This window comes from Hemitrygon akajei, chromosome 10, assembly GCF_048418815.1.
Source record: "Hemitrygon akajei chromosome 10, sHemAka1.3, whole genome shotgun sequence".
NCBI lineage: Eukaryota > Metazoa > Chordata > Chondrichthyes > Myliobatiformes > Dasyatidae > Hemitrygon > Hemitrygon akajei.
In genome coordinates this window covers 44,885,289-44,906,990 of record NC_133133.1, presented here as the reverse complement: position 1 = coordinate 44,906,990, position 21,702 = coordinate 44,885,289, and the positions used below count along the sequence as shown (strand labels likewise).

At 40.1% G+C, this 21,702-nt stretch overlaps 1 protein-coding gene across 1 annotated transcript in view; it reads right to left on the bottom strand.

Moving 5' to 3' along the window:
- dlg3 (discs, large homolog 3 (Drosophila)) overlaps window positions 1-21,702 on the bottom strand; it is a 559,740-nt gene that overhangs the window by 484,068 nt on the left and 53,970 nt on the right. Inside the window, exon 3 of the mRNA XM_073058148.1 lies at window positions 6,657-6,787. Coding sequence (XP_072914249.1) covers window positions 6,657-6,787 — 131 coding nt within the window. The remainder of the gene's footprint in view (window positions 1-6,656; window positions 6,788-21,702) is intronic.

The window sequence follows — 21,702 nt, the reverse complement described above, 5'->3', positions numbered from 1 at the left end:
TTCCTCTTTGAAGCTATACATTCAAATGAATTGACTTATGGATATGACGGCAGGTTCCCAGCATTGGTGCTGGGAAATCTCAGCAAGCTCCTGTCACAATTTTGGACTTCACGTGGAGGCCAGTAGCAGAGTGCAGACAGGGAGTTGTTGATGGAGCTCAGTGAGCCAGACAGTGAATCAGCAAAACTTGCAGGTGTCTCTGGGGGTAAATGCCAAGCTAAATGTGAGCCACTGTTCCCATAAGTGCCACTCAGTGATGGCAGTTAGCAATGATGCAGACTCACACTTCAATCGGGATTCACCATGGTCCCACACACAATAAAACTTTGCAGACCAGAAAACACTATAAGGTTATGATCTTTTATTCAAACCATATCCAATAAAGCTGTTGCACTCTTTCAATTTTGATTACATGGCTTATTAATATTCTTTTTCTATACTTTTCCAGCAACAACGATGAGGCGGCCTGCAGAGAGGAGGTGGAAGAGTTCAAAGCCTGGTGCCAGGCAAAAAACCTCTTTCTCAGTGTCGACAAGACAAACGAGATAACTTTAACTTTGGGAAAACTCACACCACTTTTTACATCAGCGGCCCAGCAGTGGAAACTGCAAGCAGTTTCAAACTCCTGGGAGTGCACGTCTTGCACAACCTCTTATGGCTGCAGAGCACATTCTACACAATCAGGAATGCTCACCAACACCTCCAATTTTCTAGGACTCTGAAGAGAGCTGGACTACACACATCTATACAGACGCGCAATAGGGAGTATCCTAACATCCTAACATGCTCCATTATCATACAGAGACTGGACTGCGGCAGACAGGAATGCACTACAATGGGTAGTCAAAATAACCAATGCATCATCAGCTCCAGCCTACTGCCATCCAGGGCATAATATCGAAAAAGCTGTCAGAAAAACACCAGTAACATCCCGAAGGATCCCACCCACCCTGCTCATGGATTGTTTGCTCCACTCCTATTAGGGAGGATGCTAAGTAGCATCCACACCAGAAGCACTAAACTCAAAAACAGTTACTTTCCCCAAGCAATAAGGCTGATCAATACCTCCACTGACTAACCACCCCTCTATACCTGCATCCACTACTACTTTATAATTTCCTGTCAGCTACCTAATATATATACACTCCTGTGTCTAGCATCACTTCATGGACATGCAATCAATCTATATAAATATAAACTACCTTATGTATTTATAGTTTTTGTGTTTTATTAATATTGTGGTTTCTTTTTGTGCTGTATCGGATCTGGAATACCAATTATTTCATTCTTTTTTACACTTGTGTACTGGGAATGACATTAAACAATCTTGAATTTTGAAACAATATTTCAGTCTGAAGATTAGAGTTCACAAAGTCAATGCAGCACTTCAATTTTTTATCTATTTGCTCTAGTGTCAGCACTTTCTTTCACTCTTGTTCCTAGTTTTCTGTTTCGAAGTTGGTCATGGGATTAAAAGAAACTGCAGAATAGGCCGTTTGCAAGTTGCATAAAGGGTCAATATTTCCTTCGAACAATGTAATAACATTGGGTAGTAATATTCAATATTTACTGCACAATATTGATGAGTAGTAACTCACTGAAAAATAATAGGTCTCTAGAGGAAAATAAACCTACCAAATTCCATTCCTTCCATTTTGGACCGCCTATAGGTCGTAAAGTATACAGCATCCCAGAAAATAATAAATTAAAAGATCAATACATTCATATGCATTCTGACTATATACATATCATTACTCTGTTTGAGAAGCAGAACAGGCTCTTCTACCAAACTCAGCTAGGAACGCATTCTTAAAGCAGAAATCTGAACTGGGGAAAAAAATTACAGGTCTCACTTTACGTCCAGTCTCTCCCTCTCCCTCACTCTCCTCTCTCTCTCTTTCTTGTCATTCTAGATGAGAGTCAGTAATATTGGATGAAAGGAACATAATTCAGACCACTCATCTATCTATTGTCTCCAGAAAATTTGACTGCTTTCATCATTTCCTATTTCTGTAGTGCCTGTAGGTCCTTCAGTTGCAGCTTGCAAAGGCAAACAGTAAAGGTGGTGCTATCAATAGAACATCATTATTGAAGTGGTAAACTCTGAACCAACAACAACATATGGTGCAATATATCAAATCATAACACAAAGTGCACTCATTTCTTACACTATATCATTTCCCCTTTGAAAAATAATAATCTGCCCAAACCATCAATTACATTCAATCAGTTAACTTTGTATATCAATATACAGTTAGAAACTCAATGACTATAAATACTGTGTCACTTGATCTCTTGATCTCCTCATTCACTCATCTCTTAATAGCCAGCTGCACTTAATACCTCTGAAATATCTCTTCCAGGTACTTTTAACTCTAATTTGAAGACAATCTAAAGTGTCTTCAAATACAGTATATCTGGACTCATGCCCTATTCTGTAATTGTTTCATAACTTTGGATATATTACATTTTGACCACCATCTAATAAATAACATCTGCATAATTTCTGCATTAGACATAACATAGAGGCTAATAATTCTTATTGATAAGTATTCATAGTATTTGATTGATTATTTGATGCTATGAACTCAGTTACAGCATGAAAATTTTGTTGCTTCTTCAGGCCCTCTAACCTGCGCCTCTGCTTTTGAATTGTCTGATGTCCTATCTCTCACTCTGATTTTCTACAGGTATTGGGCCTTTCCCTGTACCAGCTGTGTGTCTGAAGTCACGAGGTCAGCTCCACTGACTTGCTTCCTGGATGGTTTCCAGGTTTACAAGTCTACCAAGGCTGTTTTCAGTTTGTTTTGACAAAACCTGACTATAATGTTTTCGGCTGATGTTAATGAATCGATATTTGTTGTGACATAACCACATTGGATCCTCAGTGCATTTGAATTGCTGACACAACACAAGTAGTCCCCTTTTGAAGCATCCAGCTCAATCTCCACTTGACTCAGGACAATCAGCAATGTTGTAATAAAAAAAAACCTAGTAGGAACTGACCTCTTCCCCAGAGCTCACACAGTCTCACCACCTCCATCAATATTATCCACGCCTGATAAAAACTCTATAATTTCAGTTATGCAGAACTTTTTGATTCTCATCTTGTTTGCGGTTGTCCTGAAACTTCAGCCTGATACATGCTAACCTGACAGGCTGGTGCCTCTTCCTTTCAATTGCTTTCCACAGAGATTTAAAATAGCCCCAGTGTTTTGAGACTGCCAAGTCTCCCTTCAAATGACCCTGTTGACATGGGCAACTCATAGTGAACTGGAGGCACAAGAGACTGGAGATTCCTGAACCCGGAGCAACAAACAATCTTCAGGGGGAATTCAGTGGGTCAAGGAGCATTTATGGGGTTGGGAAAGCAAATGTCAAAGCTTCACGTTGAAACCCTGCATCATAATAAACTTTCCTTCACTTGCAAACATGAGAAAATCTGCAGATGCTGGAAATCCAAACACACACAAAATGCTGGAGGAACTCAGCAGGCCAGACAGCATCCCTGAGTCCTAAAGAAGGGTCTCAACACAATTCTTCCAGCATTTTGTGTGTTGCTTTTTTTCACTTGGCCTGATCAGAAACTAAAATTTTCATCCTGGCTTGTATTATTTCTCACTGTCAATGAAATACTGCTTTTCACAACTATGTTGTTGGAGCCTCAGCTTGAAATTCTGGTTTGCTGCTTTTGAAAACTTCTTGGCTCTCTCAAGCCCATCTAATCAGTGGTTTGTTTGAGCTGAGCCACTGAACTCACTCGTGTGACTGGCTGAAGTATCTCCTCATCGCCCAACGTTCTTATCCTCCGAGTCAATCCGAGTGATTCAGCAGAATAAATTACCATGATTACTAACTCTGAGCCATGAAAAGTAACTGGACTCAACTGACTCTGGCAGCAACCAAACAGTACACATTCCCCACAACTCAAAGGATCCCTGCTGATTTCATTTGAAATCATTTGCTTCCCTCAAAGGAATCATTTTGCAACAAAAGACTAAATTGCCTCTTGCACTTCAGAATAGTGCCCTTGAGCAAAGGTGCCTTACAGTTTTAAATGCCCACACGGCAGTGCTCTAGCAACACACACGAAATGCTGGAGAAACACAGCAGGCCAGCAGCATCTATGGAAAACAGTGCAGTCGACGTTTCGGGCCGAGACCCTTCAGCAGGACTGGTGGAAAAAAGATGAGGAGTAGAATTAAAAGCTGGGGGGAGAGAGGGGAGGTAGATAGGTGGAACAGTGGGGGAGGAGGGGTGAAGTAAAGAGCTGGGAAGTTGATTGGTGAAGGATACAGAGCAGGAGAAGGGGGAATCTACTAGGAGAAGGGGGGGACAAAAGGCCATGGAGAAAAAGGTGGGAGGAGTGCTAGAGAGAGGTGATGGACAAGCACCACATTCTGTCTGGGTAACAACACCTTATATGAAGTCTAACTGAAGGTATGAACATCGATTTCTTGAACTTCTAGTAATGCCCCCCCTTCCCCTCTCACTTTATCTCCATATCTCCTTGCCTCCCTCTGGTGCTCCTCCCCTCTTTGCTTTCTTCCATGGTCTTCTGTCCTCTCCTAAATCTGCTCACTTGCCTGTGCAGATACTGTGGGATCCTGCAATATCCAATCTAATAGGTCTGGCTATCACAGTCTCCTGCCATTCCTTCTGCAAGATTGTGCATTCACCAATCGTTCCCTCTGCTCATTGGATGCATGTGTCACTGCTGGCTGTGGGGGATCAGAATGATCCTTCAAGATTTTCACTGTCCTTGCCTCAGACTTTTTTAACTTTCTGCCAGTGGACTAAACGGTATCTCAGAATCAGAATCAGAATCAGGTTTATTATCACTGGCATGTTGTATTGTGCCAGCAGTATATTGCTATAATAATTAGCTATAATATTGCTATAATAAAAACTATAAATTATGATACAAAGTGTCCTTCATTTATATATAAAAAAAAAGGAAAACAAATTAAATAAATAATACAAAACGAGTGGGGAAAATACTGAGGTAGTATTCAAGGATTCATTGTCAATGAGAAGAGGGCAAGTCCTGGGTGATGGGGGTCCTTAATGATGGATGCCATTGTTTGAGGCACCATCTATTAAAGGTTCTCTGGATGCTGGGGAGGTCAGTGGATGGAGCTGACTGTTTACAACTTTCTGCAGCTTTTTCCAATCCTTTGTGATGGTGATGCAACCAGTTAGATTGTTTTCCATGGTACATCTGTAGAAATTTGCAAGTGTCTGGTGACATACCAAGTCTCTTCAAGCTCCTAATGAAATAAAGCCACTGTCATGCCATCTTTGCAATTGCATCAACATATTGGGCCCAGGATAGATCCTCAGAGACATTGATAACCAGGAAGGTGAAATTGCTCACCCCTTTCACTCCTGATCCCTCAAATTCCTCTTCCTGAAGTCCTCCATTAATTCCTTGGCATTTGAACTGTGCCTAGCCACACAATCGTGGGTGTAGAGAGAATAAAGCAACTGGCTAAGCATCCTTGAGATGCACCTCTGTTAACTGTCAGCAAGTAGGAGATGTTATTTCCATTCGCACAGACTGCGGGCTTCCAGTGAAGAAGTCAAGGATCCAGTTGCAGAGGGAGGTACAGAGGCCCAGGTTTTGGAGCTTGTTAATTAGTTCTTAGGTTTTGATGGTGTTGAACGTTGAGCTGTAGTCAATAAACAGCAGCCTGACGTAGGTATTACTATTGTCCCGGCGATCCAATGCTGAGTGGAGAGCCGGTGAGATTGCATCTGTTGTAGACCTACTCTGGTGATAGGCAAATTGCAGCAGGTCCAGGTCCTGGCTTAGGCAGGAGTTGATTCCTGCCATGACTAACCTCTCAAAGCATTTCATCACAGTAAGTCTGACTCCACTGGGCAATAGTCGTTAAGACTATTAATATGACTGTCACCCTTCTGCAGCAGGAAGGAGCCTCCAACTATAGAAGATGCCCTTGATCACTGCTGTCAGTTGGGTTGGCACAGGTTTTCAGAGCTCTGCCAGTGTACCACCACAACCTGACACCTTGCAAGGGTTCACCCTCTTGAAAGATGTTCTGTCATCAACCTCTGAGACAGAGATCACAGGGTCAGCAGATGCAGCAGGGATTTAAATAGATGTAGTTTTATTCTCCCTTTCAAAGCATGATCATCTCATTTGCCTTATCACTACTAACAGTATTGTAGCTGTGCTGCACTGTTCAGTATACTCTCCCAGGACCACTCCATTATCTCCACCTTCATGAACTGTTCCACTTGTTCCCTATATAAGATGCCACTCATACATACTACATTGCTATCCCCAGATATCACTGCTCAGCTTAGAGAGCTTCAAACTCTAACTTTGCACAAGATCACAATACTGGTACTCTCTCAAGCATTCACATTGAAAAATAAATGACTGCATAGAACATGTCGACTCTTCAGTGTTTCTGCTTGCAAAGGCAAATATCAGCTATCTACCAAATACCCTTTAATGAAGGTGATAAAACTCTCAACAAATGGCTATGTCTTGTATAATAGTCTATCAAAATCATAACAGATGGTGTACTCAAGGTTCAAGGTACACTGAACTTATGTAAGCTGTAATTTCTCTTTTTGATTTCCAACATCTATCATTTTGCAATGATGGAGACAACTAAATAGCTCACCTCTGGATTGAGAAATCCAATGGTTGTCCCTGATGATGTCCTCAGCAAGTCAGCTGAAGACTGACTGCTTGCTACAGACTTCTGGTCAGTAAGTGCAGCAACTAAGGTCACTTCATAAAATTCCTTAATGTCTGTGGAAATAAAAACAGACAATATAAATCAAAGATGAAAGTTTAACTTCCTGGTGTTTTTCTCAGTTTAAACCTACACCAAAGCTGCTGAACCAGAACTAAAACTGTATTCTACCAGCAATGTAACGTGTCCCCAAAACCAGTCACTCTCCCTGGTGAACACATGTAACATAGTAATTGTGGAATGTTTGGTGATTCTACTCTTTCCTTTTGATAATTTGTCTTGGAAAGGGGTGGTTGGCATTTATTAAATGCTTTTCCTTCACTATATAGCTGAACACAACTCAAAAGTAAAAAAAAACACCCTCCCTAACACCACAACGATAACACAAGTATTATTTAACAATTTCCAGTGTACTTGATGATTGAAATCTACTTGTTGATTTTGAGTACAGGCCTTCTGTACAAATCTGTACCATTTCAAACTCATGAGCTTTCTTCTGTCAGTTACCCCCTCAAATGCTCCGTTAAATCCTATGCAGCATAACTCACGTGCATGTTCACCCATTGGGAGATGGTATTTCATTCTCAATATTCAACCAGATGCAGATCACAGCTATAAACTAAGTTCTAAATTATGCAACATAACAACATCTAAGGTAGCAGCCAGGATATTAAACCAAGGGGCAATGTATCTTCATCTTCATTCCCTTATTCCTCTACTACGAGCTGGCAAGTTCTCAACTATTTTGAGAAAAGGAGAATGGTAGAACTGTGTGGAGAGAAGAGAGAGAAGAGAGAGAGGAGAGAGAGAGGAAAGAGAGAGGGGGAGAGAGAGAGATGTAAATTATGTAAATCAGATGAGATCTTAGGATGCAAGGACAGTTAGGTCTGATCACATCAGAATCTCTTATAGTGCCATGTTCATCACTGACCTTAGTTTTGTAAGATCCACTCCAGTTATAATAAGCACCATCTGCTTATCATAATAAGCACCATATAATAAGCATGGGTTAAGGTGAACCAACTGCACCTGTTCTTCAATCAACTGCTGTTTGCAAAAGTATGGATTTTCTTGTCCCACAAGAGAGATGGAGATGTATAAATGAATGTTACATATGTGTGCTTTGGTAATGGAGTTGTTATGGATGAATAGCCTGAGGCTTGCAACCGCACTAGATGCCTTACTGAGTGAAGCAGACTGAGAATATTGAAATTAAATAGTGGTAGGTTGGTACATTTAGCATTTGGTGTAATGTTGCATTCGAAGACACTTTCACTGATTTTGACCAAGGTGTATAGGGTCATTCAACATTTTGTATTAGTGCATCCATGTCCTGTGGACTTTTACCAGCATTAATCCTCATTGCCCCTCCTTCCAAATACACTCTTAAGTAGGTGTCTGGAGGCCTCTATGGATCACTGGCCTCTATTTTTAAGAATTCTAATAAATTTGTCAAGCACTGGTTTCCTTTCAAAAAACCATGTTGAACTCTGCTTGACTGTGATTTTATGATTTTCTAAATATGCTAGCACTGTTTCCTTAATAATGGGTTCCAGCATTAACTTACTAACTAATATATTTCCGAGTACAGCTCTCTACCTCTCTGTTTGCATCAACATTAGCAAGAGCCCTTAACATCCCACCCCCGCTCCCCAGCCACCAGCACTCTGATCAAATCTCACCACTGTAATACATCTATCCACAGCAATCAAGGACACACTTTACTGCCTCTCATTCTCATTCCAAACACGACTTTACCTGCTGCAGCAACCCTTGCTTGCTGCCTTCACAGTATCCACTGATAGCATTCTGATAGCAATTTCAGGATCCGAATCTGCTCTTGTGACTTGTTCTTCAGTTTACATTCCAGTCACCTACATCCAGTCAACACAGAGACCCTCCCTTTCTCTCTCAGTATTACAGGCAGAGAGGCCCTGAATGTCAGGTTTTGGTTTTAGAAGCCACTAGTTGGAATCATAACCAGCACAAAGGAAGATGAAGGTGATGGTGGGAGGTCATCATTGTCAGCAACACAGTGCATCTCTGCAGGAACTCCTCAAGGTTGTGTCCTTGAGGAAGGTCAGAAGTGGGACTGTTTGCTGATAACTGTATAACGATAAGCACCATTTGCAACTTCACAGATAGTGAAGCAGTCCAACTCAAATACAAAGTCAAAATCAAGTTTATTGTCATATACACAAGAACATGTATGCACAGGTGCAATGAAACACTTACATTTCGTTGGTGCTATATTCGTGAATTGAGGTAAAAAATTGCTTGCATAATTTAATGCATCTGATACAACGCACTTACATGGGCACTGCCCCTCTAAAGATGAATGATGCTCAGCATATGGCAATGACAATACATTGCATGTTTGACATCATTGTTGCAATATTCGAGCATGGAAATTGGACTAGTTTGGGTTTCAAGAAACTGGCCCTAAGGAATGAAAGCAGGTCTATAAGTGCTCAGTGGAATCCAGCACAGAACATCAATAAGATTTAAGTCTCATGTAATGTGGAGTACTTAAACATTTTGCAAGCAAGTATTACAGATCTTTTTACTGGCGTGACTAGCTATTTTGATCTTCTCCCTGGATACTCATTTTGGAACTGGAAATATGAGGTACTCATTCATATTTCTTTCCTGAAAGTCTTCACACCATTTCACTGGAAGTTAACTCACTCTTTCCAGTAGCAGCTCCAAATGAGTACTGCCACTGTCAAAGTGTCATGGCACTCTGCCATGGCAAGAGATTGTGCAGAAGACATCACTTCATATGCGCCTTCCCAATATACAGTATGCACAATTAATGGCCCACTTACACGCATCAAGACATGCATGAAAATCGCTCCCCTGTGCTCAGAGGCATTGAGTCATCATAGACTCAAAGTCACAAAACAAGCTCTTTACCCCAGCAGGCCAATGCTGACCATCAGTTACCCATTTGCACCAATCCCATTTTCAGCACATAGCCCATTGTCTTCTGTGCACTGGCAATCCAAGTGCTCTCTTAGATAAACCTCCCAGTACTGCGCCACAGGGATTGGGACTGGGTCCACTGTTGCTCAACTTTTATATTAATGATATGGATGAGAATATACAGTAGGTGGCATGATTAGTAAGTTTGTACATGACACCAAAATTAGCAGTATGATGGACACTGAAGAAGTTTACTTAATATTGCTCTGTGATCTTGATCAACTGGTCCAGTGGTCCGAGGAATGGCAGATGAATATATACAGATAAATGTGAGGTGTTGTATTTGGCAAATCATGACAAGATAACACAGAAAATAGTAGGGCCTTGAAGACTGTTATAGAACACAAAGACCAAGGGATACAGGTACTTAGTTCCTTGAAAATGGCAACACAAATAAGCAGGATGATAAAGAAAATGTTTAGTATGTTTACCTTCATAAATCAGGATACTGAGTACATGAGTTTGAAAATAATGTTCTAACTATCCAAGTTTGTCCAACCTCTCCTTATAACTAATACACTCTAATCCAAACAGCTTCCAGGTAAAATAGAGATGTAAGAGAATGCAGATGCTGGAATTCGGAGCAACACAAAAGAAGTTTATGGAACCCATGGAGAAAAATGGACAGTCAAAGTTTCAATCCGAAACACTGACTGTCCATCACCGTCCATGACTTCCTGACTTTTATTCTCTTTGCCCCTTGTGATGAAGGCAAGCATACCATACACTTTTTTTTAACCACTCAACTTTTGTTGCCACTTTCAGGGAGTGGGCCTTGGGATCTTGTGACTTGGGCCACAAGATTCTCCTGCACATCAATGCTCTTAAAGGTCCTGCCATTATCTGCATAGTTTCCCGTTACATTTGACCTCACCAAGTGCAACACCTCACATTTACTTGGATTAAACTCCATCTACCATTTTCCTGCCTATAACTGTAACTGATCTACATCATGCTGTATTCTTTGTCAATCTTCTCCATTGTCTGTAACTCCACCCATTTTATGTTGCCTGCAAACTTACTAACCAACCCATCTACACTACTGCCCAAGTCACTTATATATATCACGAACAACTGTTACGAATGTGCCACAACTCTGAGGGGCCGAAGGGTACAAAGTAGCCCCCTCCTTTTCGAGAATCGCAAGATCACTATTAATTCGGGTCTGGGACCCAGGAAATGAGAGAGAATCCTAAAGGTTTTTGGAATGTGTCCTGACCCCTCAGCGATACAAAGCCACGGATAACGGCCATTGTCTCTTGGAGACGGAATTGTGTATTGAGTACTGTACTATTCATTGAAGCCCTCAGGGGGTGACCTGAGTGGGCTGGTTGAGGGATTGCATCATCCCAACCTGATTGACATCTGAGACCCCGTGAGTAAGGATAAAAGAGGGTCTGGGGAACAACCCCTTTAGACGCACCAGGAGAAACGCTAGAAATCCTGTGACAGCGTTTAATAGCGACAGTCGGTGGAGGGCTCACGTGCGTCCTTTCCCGTTGCCTGGGATTCCCGGCCTTACCATGGAAGAACGGCTTAGCTAAAGAAGAGGCCACCAACGAAATTTCGAAGGATCAACATCATAAAAAGGACAAGCTGGCAAGTTTCTAAAATCTGTCTCTCTCTCCAACCAAAAAGCTGCAGCCTGAATGAACTGAGTGACTTTTATATTTCCATCAGACAATACATTATCCCCTAGACAACGATAGAGCTTATTTCTTATTGATTATTATTATACCCACACTTTTAGATTTAGTATTGACGACGTATATTAAATGTATGTTTGCATTGATATTATTTTTGTGTATTTTTATCAATAAATACTGTTAAAAATAGTACCATCAGACTTCAACGGACCTCTCTATCTTTGCTGGTAAGTGACCCAGTTACGGGGTTCGTAACACAACAAAGGTCCCACCACTGATCCCTGCGGAATGCCATTGATCACAGACCTCCAGCCAGAATAATACCACTTGCTGTCTTCTATGAACAAGCCAATTCTGAATCCATGCCTTCTTCACCACCTTATCTGCCAGTACTGCCATTGTCAAGGATCCATGGTTTTGTACACCAAGGTCTGTTTCTCAATGTCTCCCAAGTTCCTGACATTGTAAAGTCCTAACTCACTTTTTCTATGCATTTCTGTGCAAAATAATCACCAGATCCCTATTTATACCAGAGGGATTCACTGGGCATTACAACTGTTCTCATTAGATTCCATTGCTCTGATTCCTTGGCACCACTAAGCTAATTATTATGTCTTCAAATCAAATATAAACTGAGCAGTGTCTTTCATTTTTGATTTTAGCTTTCTGATAATTTAACTACTGCATCGTTTCACCCGCTCTTACACTAACTCAGTAGAGAATTACTATCTTCACCAAAAGTGTTATTTGAAAGGGCTACATAGCTGCATGAAGTCAGCATGATAAAGCCCATAAGATATAGGATCAGAATTAGTTCATTGAGTCTGCTCTGCCATTCCCTCATAGCTAATTTATTATTCCTCTCATCTCCATACTCCTGCCTTCTCCTCATAACCTTTGACACCCTTACTAATCAATAACCTTAGCACTGTACACCCAATGACTTGGCCTTCACAGCCAGGTAAGGCAGCAAGGTTTACCACACTTTGGTTAAAAAAGTTTATCCTCATTTCTAGCCTAAAGGGATATCCTTCTATTTTGAGGCTGTACCCTCTGTCCTAGAGTCCCCCACAATAAGAAAGTTATGTTCTAATACAAATGAAACTCCAAAAGCAAATAATAATAAATGCACAAGAAATTCAGGTCAATTCTCTTATGCTTTATAAAATGAAAAACTCAATTCTTACTTTCACTCCACAAAAGGTGGCTTAATTGCATTGTCCGGTTCTTCTAGTGCTGGGGGAATGAATAGAAGATGGAGTACAACCAAAGGTTGATTCAGGAAATGAAACAGAAATATTGCTCTTATTACTTCTGGAAATTGGAAGTAGAAATGTCTCATGAAAACACAATGCTCTCTCAATATGTATGAAAATTTGCTGATATCAGTTGACTGCATTCATAGCAAGCTAAATTACTCTTTGGTCAAGTCACAAATAAGGTGCTGTCTGAGTCAGTATTGCCTACTCATATTTTCCCACTGTGTATTCCCAAAGGGAACAATGTCAGGTAAATGCAATATTATGGGTCAGAACTCTCTAAGTTTCAGCACACACTTGGTTTCTTAGACACATGGATAACTGCTAATTTCAGTCAATACCACCTCAAAACATCTTACTTGGAAATGAAACAGTTAAGTGCAACATGTGCATGGGAAAAGCCACTTGCCTCGTAATTGGATTGTTTGGTGCCATGGTTTTGAGAGGTGCAGGAATCGATTTCAATGAAAATTTCAAGGAAAATTAGCTCTTGCTAAAAAAAAAGGATGCATGTACAAGCTGCAAAGTCTATGATTTTCCTTCCTAGACCTCTCTGTATTAGACACGTTAAACTAAGGAGCAACCTGCACTGCGCAATTGCATGTGTGGACTCAGTGTCCAGGACTTCGCCAGCTACTCATCTGCCAGCCTGAACCCTACTCCATTTGCCCTCAATCAGGCCCTATCGCCATCACCATGGTCTTCAGCCACTTACACAATCTTCCAATGCACACAATATTTTAGTTTCATTGATATCACTGAACTAATTGATGAGAATTTATAAAGCACAAGAGCTTTTGCAGACGCTGGAAATCCAGAGCAACACACACAAAATGCTGGATGCAGTCCTGATGAAGGGTCTTGGCTTGAAATGTCGACTCTTTATTCCTTTTCATAGATACTACATGACCTGCCAAGTTCTTCCAGCATTTTGTTGATGAGAAATTAGTAGCATTCATTAACCCTTTAATCTCAATGTTGTTTCATGTGTTCTTTTCATTGACATGTACCTGGCCCAATTTAAAGTTTTATGAGCTTATTTTTTAGACCTTTACTTTGGACATCAGCCATCTTTAAATGTGAAATACCCTTAGAAAGTAAGATTTGTTATATATATGATTAAATGATATATATATACAATGTCTGAAATACATCTTATGGAAATGTTTGTTTGATGATGAACTTCAATAAAAAAAAATTTAAAAAGTAAGACCATATACTTTGGGTATATACCTCAAGAATGGTTGAAAAGAGATAGATATTTAATGAATATACTGCTGGTGGCTGGTAAAAAGACTCTAACCAGGAGATGGTTATTACAGGAGAGCCCGAATTTAAATGCATGGATGGAAATTACAATGGACATTTACAAAATGGAGAAGATAACAGCATCTGTTAATCATAAGTTGGAACAATTTGATTCATACTGGGAAAAATGGTTTAACTACATAACACCTCATAGGCCTGATTTTATTCTCACAAATCAATGAATATGTTGTATAAAAAAAAAGATCACTCCCTACTTGTACATAGTTTTCTCCTTTTGCTTGTTCTTTCTTTCCTCTCTTTTCTATAAGTGTATACCTCAGATAAATATTATGTGGCAATTTGTGCCATATATGACTATATGATACATATGTACAATGTCTGAAATACATCTAATGGAAATGTTTATTTGATGATGAACTTCAATAAAAAAAAAATTACAAAAGAAAAGAAAAAAGAAATTCCAGTTGCTTTGAAAATTATGGCAGATGAAAATTCTGGACTTCTGGACCTCATAAATTTGGGCATATGAATTGATATCATGGAGAAAATTAACAAACAGAAAAATGACAATTAATAGCAGGTTATTTTGCATATCTCAGAATCAGAATTAATGTCACTAGCATATGTCATGAAATTTGTTAACTTAATGGCAGCAGCACAATGCAATACATGATACAGGACTAGAATATAAAGGCAAGGATGTAACGCTGACACTTTATAAAGCACTGCTGAAGCCTCACTTGGAGTATTGTGAGCAGTTTCGGGCCTCTTATCATAGAAATGATGTGCTTAAGCTGGAATGTGTTCAAAGGAGGTTCACGAAAGTGATTCTGGAATTGAATATTTGTCATATGAAAGGGGTTTAATGGCTCTGGGCCTGTATTGACTGGAATTCAGAAGAATGAGGGGTGACCTCATTGAAACCTATTGAATGGTGAAAGGCCTTGATAGAGTTGATGTGGAGAGGATGTTTCCTATGGTGAGGGTCTAAGACCAGAGGACACAGCCTCAGAATAGAGGGGTATCCTTTTAGAATGGAGATGAAGAGGAATTTCCTCAGGAGATGGTGGTAAATCTGTGGAATTCTATGCCACAGGCAGCTGTGTGCCAAGTCTGTATGTATTTTTAAAGCAGATGTTGATAGATTCTTGATTGGTCAGGAAATGAAGGGATATGGGGAGAAGGTAGAAGATTGGGGCTGAGAGGACATCTGGATAAGCCATAATGAAATGGTGGAGCAGACTTGATGGGCCAAATGGCCTAATTCTACTCCTATATCTCATAGTTTGAAAAATATAGAAAAAAATTCATCAATTACAATAAGTATATGTATATTAAATAGTTTAAAACACTGCAAAAACTGGGGAAAAAAAGCTGAGGTAGTGTTCATGGATTCAATGTTCATTTGGAAATCAGATGGCAGAGGGGCAGAAGCTGTTCCTGAATTGCTGACATCTTACACAATGCTCTCAATGACCATCTTCATAAGTCAACTTAAAAAGGCCAATTGCAGCTGACATTTCCGGACAACGTCAGTTGAGCTCCAATAAACCAATAGAAGAGCTCAATGGCTTAGAATTAGTGAGTAAATAGTTGAAAATTCTGCAAAACAAATTGGTACATTTCATCCACATTAAATCCATGTTCCAATACCAGTATGACTGTGATTCTGCATCACTAGATTAATTTCTATTAATATTCTCCTGTCTATTCACAAGGTTACATAGATGAAGAAATCTACACTACAAACACAAAGTTTGATGATTGAAATAACTGATAGTTTCTCTGTTTGGCCCTGTTGTTTTCCTTTCTATTGCCTTTATTTACTGTTCTTTGATTTTCCTTTCTTCTTCAGTATTACTATTTGTGAACTCCTTTTGCGGTCTTTTGCTATCCTTTGCATTCTCTCTCTCTCTCTTATTTATCTATTAGAATACAGCACGGAGTAGACTCTTTCAGCCCTTTGAGCAACCTCCAATTTAACCTTAGCCTAAAATCTGGGACAGTTTACAACGCCCAATTAATCTACCAATCAGTACGTCTTTGGACTGTGGGAGGAAACTGGAGCACCCAAAGGAAACCCGTGTGGTCTCAGGGAAGATGTACAAACTCCTTACAGACAGTGGCAAGAATTGAACCTGGTACTGTAAAGCATTGTGCTAACCACTACCCATATCCGTTCTGCAGGTGTCAGCCAGCTAGGATTAAACAGCAAAATTTTAATTTTTACAGAGACCAGATGCTCAGATTATTGTTTGTGCTCACTAGAGTATGCTTGCAGAATATATGCTCACTTACTCATTCCTGTCATTTCTCACAGCATTATGGCCCAGAGAAGTTCAGGAATTACATCAGGGGTAAGAATATTGAAAATTAATGCTACTTTCCTCCTGACTTTAACTTTGGACAAGCAATTTATTGCAACATTGGCAAAACAGGGATCACCAATTTTGGTAGCAGTGCTGCTGAAAAAATAAAACAAAACTTTAGTCATATTTTAGAAACCATTACAGTGGTACGAGAGAGGAGCTGGCCAGAATTCATTGGAAAAGAGCACTTTTCCAAGAACAGGGATGATGGCAAAGCAGCACTGGCCGGAATTTCTGGAGGTAATTCGGAAGGCACAGGATACTTACATCCCAAAGAGGAAGAAGTATTACTTGTAAGATGTATTAAACATCATACGTTCATTCAATACACAAAGCCTAACCCTTCTGATGCGATGTACTGGCATCTACCACCACCTTGTGGAGAAAAGATGTAATACTACCAAAGTGCACATTTTGAAACAGGGCTCAGACGACCAAAGTTCCAAAGTATGAACATACTGAAAGAGAAAACGTCTTATAGGTGAAAAAAACATCTTAGAAGCATTATCTACAAAATCTGAGACTGAGCAACAGAAGCGTTTTTAAGACCAAATGACCAAAAGTTTAGTGAAAAGGTAAATTTTAAAGAGGGCATCAAGAGTAAAGAGAGGTAAAAGGTCAGAAATCTTTAGAAAGGGAGTTCTAGAACCAACCAGTCGGTACCTGATGATACTGCCATCAACAATGGAGTAATCATATCCACGGAAACTCAAGAAGTCAGAATTAGAGAGATGCAGATGTATTGTTAGGTTATGAATTTGGATTAAATTAGATTAATATGGTTGGTAGAATCTCAGATAGTGATGAGGGGGCGTACAGGAGCAAGGTATGTCAACTAGTGGAGTGGTGTCGCAGCAACAACCTGGCACTCAACGTCAGTAAGACAAAAGAGCTGATTGTGGACTTCAGGAAGGGTAAGATGAAGGAACACATACCAATCCTCATAGAGGGATCAGAAGTGGAGAGAGTGTGCAGTTTCAAGTTCCTGGGTGCCAAGATCTCTGAGGACCTAGCCAGGTCCCAAAATAACAATGCAGTTATAAAGAAGGCAATTCAGCGACTATACTTCATTAGGAAATTGAAGAGATTTGGTATGTCAACAAATACACTCGAAAACTTCTATAGATATACCATGGAGAGCATTCTGACAGGCTGCATCACTGTCCAGTATGGGGGGGTGGGGCTATTGCACAGGACTGGAAGAAGCTGCAGAGGGTTGTAAATTTAGTCAGCTCCATCTTGGGTATTAGCCTACAAAGTACCCAGGACATCTTTAAGAAAGTGTCTCAGAAAGGCAGCGTCCATTATTAAGGACCTCCAGCACCCAGGGCATACCCTTTTCTCACTGTTACCATCAGGTAGGAGGTACAGAAGCCTGAAGGCACACACACAGCGATTCAGGAACAGCTCCTTCCCCTCAGCCATCTGATTCCTAAATGGACATTAAATCTTTGAACATTACCTCACTTTTTTAATATATATTATTTGTTTTTTTGCATGATTTTAATCTATTCAATATACATATACTGTAATTATATAATTAATTAATTAATTTCTTCTGTATTATGTATGCATTGAACTGCTGCTGCTAAGTAACAAATTTTACAACACATGCCAGTTGGGGGTGATGGGGGAATGGGGTGAGGAGGAGTGTTAGGCAATGTGTTTGGAAACAAAAATGACATTGAAAATGAGCACTAATTAACCCGCAAACGAAGGTCAGCAAGCACCAGGGTGATGAATGAACAGGGAGCTCATAAAAGGGTGGAAGTGGAACAGTGTTTCATATGATCTGGGGTTTATGAAGGTTAAAGCAATGGAAGCCTTCCAGATGTGCAATGTAATAGTCACATCAATAGTTACAAAGCAATGGATGAGAGTTTCAGATCTGCTTAGGCAAAGGCATGGGGACATCAAGTGTATCAATATGGAAAGATGCTGATTTAATGAGGCATGCGCATGCCATTTGAAACTCATTTGAACATAATAAACCAAAAGCTCAACTTACTACGCAACTTAAAATATAGCTTTCCGCAGAACCAGTGAGCAAGACCAAGACACAATAGATTTTATCTTTAAAACAAAAAAAAAGCCTGTCAAAAAACCACTTTGGAACTAAAAACGGCAAAGGTTAATTAGAATTGTGAAAGCAAGACAGAGACAATGATTAATTGTCCAGCAACATAAATCAAGTTTCCCTGACACTTTTTTCTTTAAATTCTACGGTTTAGACTTTTAAAACACCGTGGCTTGAAAAAATCTTGATTTATGTGTTTAGTTTTTCTGGCTCTTTATGATATTGAAGCAGACAAGAGGCTTGACTGATATTCCAGCATGCAGGAAGAAAAATCTGATATTTTAAAATCTGCAGTAGACCACACACTAAAATATATGCTCAAAAACATTCCTCGTAAAAGCCCATTCAATTGTAGGCTTGTGGTGGACTAATGAGCCTCTGGGTTGGCAGGCCACCCTGAGAAAATAAACACCAATAAGGCCAAAACTACAGGCAAGTCTGGGACTTGGTCAGGTGTCTATTTGAAATGGAAGTTTCGGCATCGGTGGAACATCATGTGGCAAAGAGGGACCTGGGTGGGAGGATATTTTGTAGAGAGAGTCTGCTGACAGGGTTCTAGAGGTAGGTTTGGAATTCAGGGGCAGCAGTGGTGGTATTGTTGGTTGATGGGGTGATGCACCATCAATAACTCTCTGAGACGTGAGGCGAGATATCGGCTTTTATTGACTGGAAGAAAGAACAAGCAGCAATTGACCACCATGCTACATCCTGGAGACTGAGAGGCAGGGCTCAGGCCCCAATAGCCTTTATACCGGGGTCAGTGGGAGGAGCACCAGGAGCAGTCAGTGGGGGGGGGGGGGGGGGGGACGTGTCCAGACAGGTATATGTAGTTCACCACATGGGGTGATGAGGTTGGAGGTTGGGTTGGGTAAGGGGCCTAGTGCCTGAAAGAGATAGGGTGAGTAATTTCAGTTTTAAGTCATATTGAAACATGCCTGAAGCTCTGTTTCTGTATGTGGAATGCAGATAGCAAGGATCATGCATGTTAGTTTGAGGATTGTAAAAGTGGTGGCAGACTTGCTTGGACTCCATGTGTTCTTGTGCATTGGAGCAGTAAAGGCAAACGATCCAGAACAGAAATGGCAAATTGTGAAATCATATCAAAACCCTGTTTTTCAGGGAAATTTTATTCTTTCCAGAAAATGGATCATGGAACATACAGTGGCATGCAAAAGTTTGGGCACCCCTGGTCAAAATTTCTGTTACTGTGAATAGCTAAGCGAGTAAAAGATGACCCGATTTCCAAAAAGGCATAAAGTTAAAGATGACGCATTTCTTTAATATTTTAAGCAAGATTACTTTTTTATTTCCATCTTTTACAGTTTCAAAATAACAAAAAAGGTAAAGGGCCCAAAGCAAAAGTTTGGGCACCCTCCATGGTCAGTACTTAGTAACACTCCCTTTGGCAAGTATCACAGCTTGTAAGTGCTTTCAGTCGCCAGCTAAGAGTCTTTCAATACTTGTTTGGAGGATTTTCGCCCATTCTTCCTTGCAAAAGGCTTCTAGTTCTGTGAGATTCTTGGGCCGTCTTGCATGCACTGCTCTTTTGAGGTCTATCCACAGATTTTCGATGATGTTTAGGTCGGGGGACTGTGAAGGCCATGGCAAAACCTTCAGCTTGGTAGTCCATTGTGGATTTTGAGTTGTGTTTAGGATCATTATCCTGTTGTAGAAGCCATCTTCATCTTCCGCTGTTTTACAGACAATGTGATGTTCGCTTCCAGAATTTGCTGGTATTTAAATGAATTAATTCTTCCCTCTACCAGTGAAATGATCCCCATGCAACTGGCTACAACACAAGCCCAAAGCATGATCGATCCACCCCCGTGCTTAACAGTTAGAGGGGTGTTCTTTTCATGAAATTCTGCACCCTTTTTTCTCCAAACATATCTTTGCTCATTGCGACCAAAAAGCTCTATTTTAATTTCATCAGTCCACAGGACTTGTTTCCAAAATGCATCAGGCATTTTGATGTTAGATGTTCCTTTGCAAGCTTCTAATGCTGAATTTTGTGGTGAGGACACAGGAAAGGTTTTCTTCTGATGACTCTTCGTGAAGGTCATATTTGTGCAGGTGTCACTGCACAGTAGAGCAGTACACCACCACTCCAGAATCTACTAAATCTTCCTGAAGGTCTTTTGCAGTCAAACGGGGGTTTTGATTTGCTTTTCTAGCAATCCTACGAGCAGTTCTCTCAAAGTTTTCTTGGTCTTCCAGACCTCAACTTGACCTCCACCATTCCTGTTAACTGCCATTTCTTAATTACATTACGAACTGAGGAAATGGCTACCTGAAAATGCTTTGCTATCTTCTTATAGCCTTCTCCTGCTTTGTGGGCATCATTTATTTTAATTTTCAGAGTGCTAGGCAGCTGCTTAGAGGAGTCCATGGCTGCTGATTGTTGGGACAAGGTTTGAGGAGTCAGGGTATTTACAAAGCTTTGAAATTTGCATCACCTGGCCTTTCCTAATGATGACTGTAAACAAGCCATAGCCCTAACAAGATGATTAAGTTCTGAGACCTTGGTAAAAGTTATCTGACAGCTCAAATCTCTTGGGGTGCCCAAACTTTTGCATGGTGTTCCTTTCCTTTACAAAACAAAAATAATACACTAAACTTGCTTAAAATGTTGAAAAGAATGTTTCATCTTTAACTTTATGACTTTTGGAGATCAGTTCATCTTCTACTCACTTAACTATTCACAGTAACAGAAATTTTGACCAGGGGTACCCAAACTTTTGTATGTCACTGTACAAAAAGATGGCACTCTTTGACAGAATTTCTTGGCATGCAAAAGAAATTTGCGTACCTTTTACCTATACCTTATACCTTTTCTTATTAATACCAATATATTATGTATTCATACATATACCATATTTTATAAAATATTTGTCTCTTACTTTGATATAATCATAATTAAAATTGTTAGTCTTCACAGTGTGCAATACATTAGGTTAAAAGGTATTTGTTATTTTATGGAAAGGAAATTTCAGAGGTAAGAAGAGGTATTTAAAGGATATTTATCTGCATTACTCCAGTTTTGTTTCTGGAAAAACAGAGGTAAATCAATGATAATCAGCATGGTTTTGTTATGGAGAAATCCTGTCCAAATTTGAATGGATTTTTCATAGAATAAATTTTTGGATTTCAGCCAACCTTTTTAATTGCTGTCATCTGTACAAATGGCTTGGCATGTGAAAGAAAATTTGGAGCGGCATGGTAGTGCAGCGGTTAGCAAAGTGCTGTTATAGTGCCAGCTGCTTGGGTTTAATTCCTATCACCGTCTGTAAGGTGCTTGGGTTCTCCTCGTGACTGTGTGGGTTACCTCCAGGTGCTCTGGTTTCCTCCTACATTCCATTAACATAC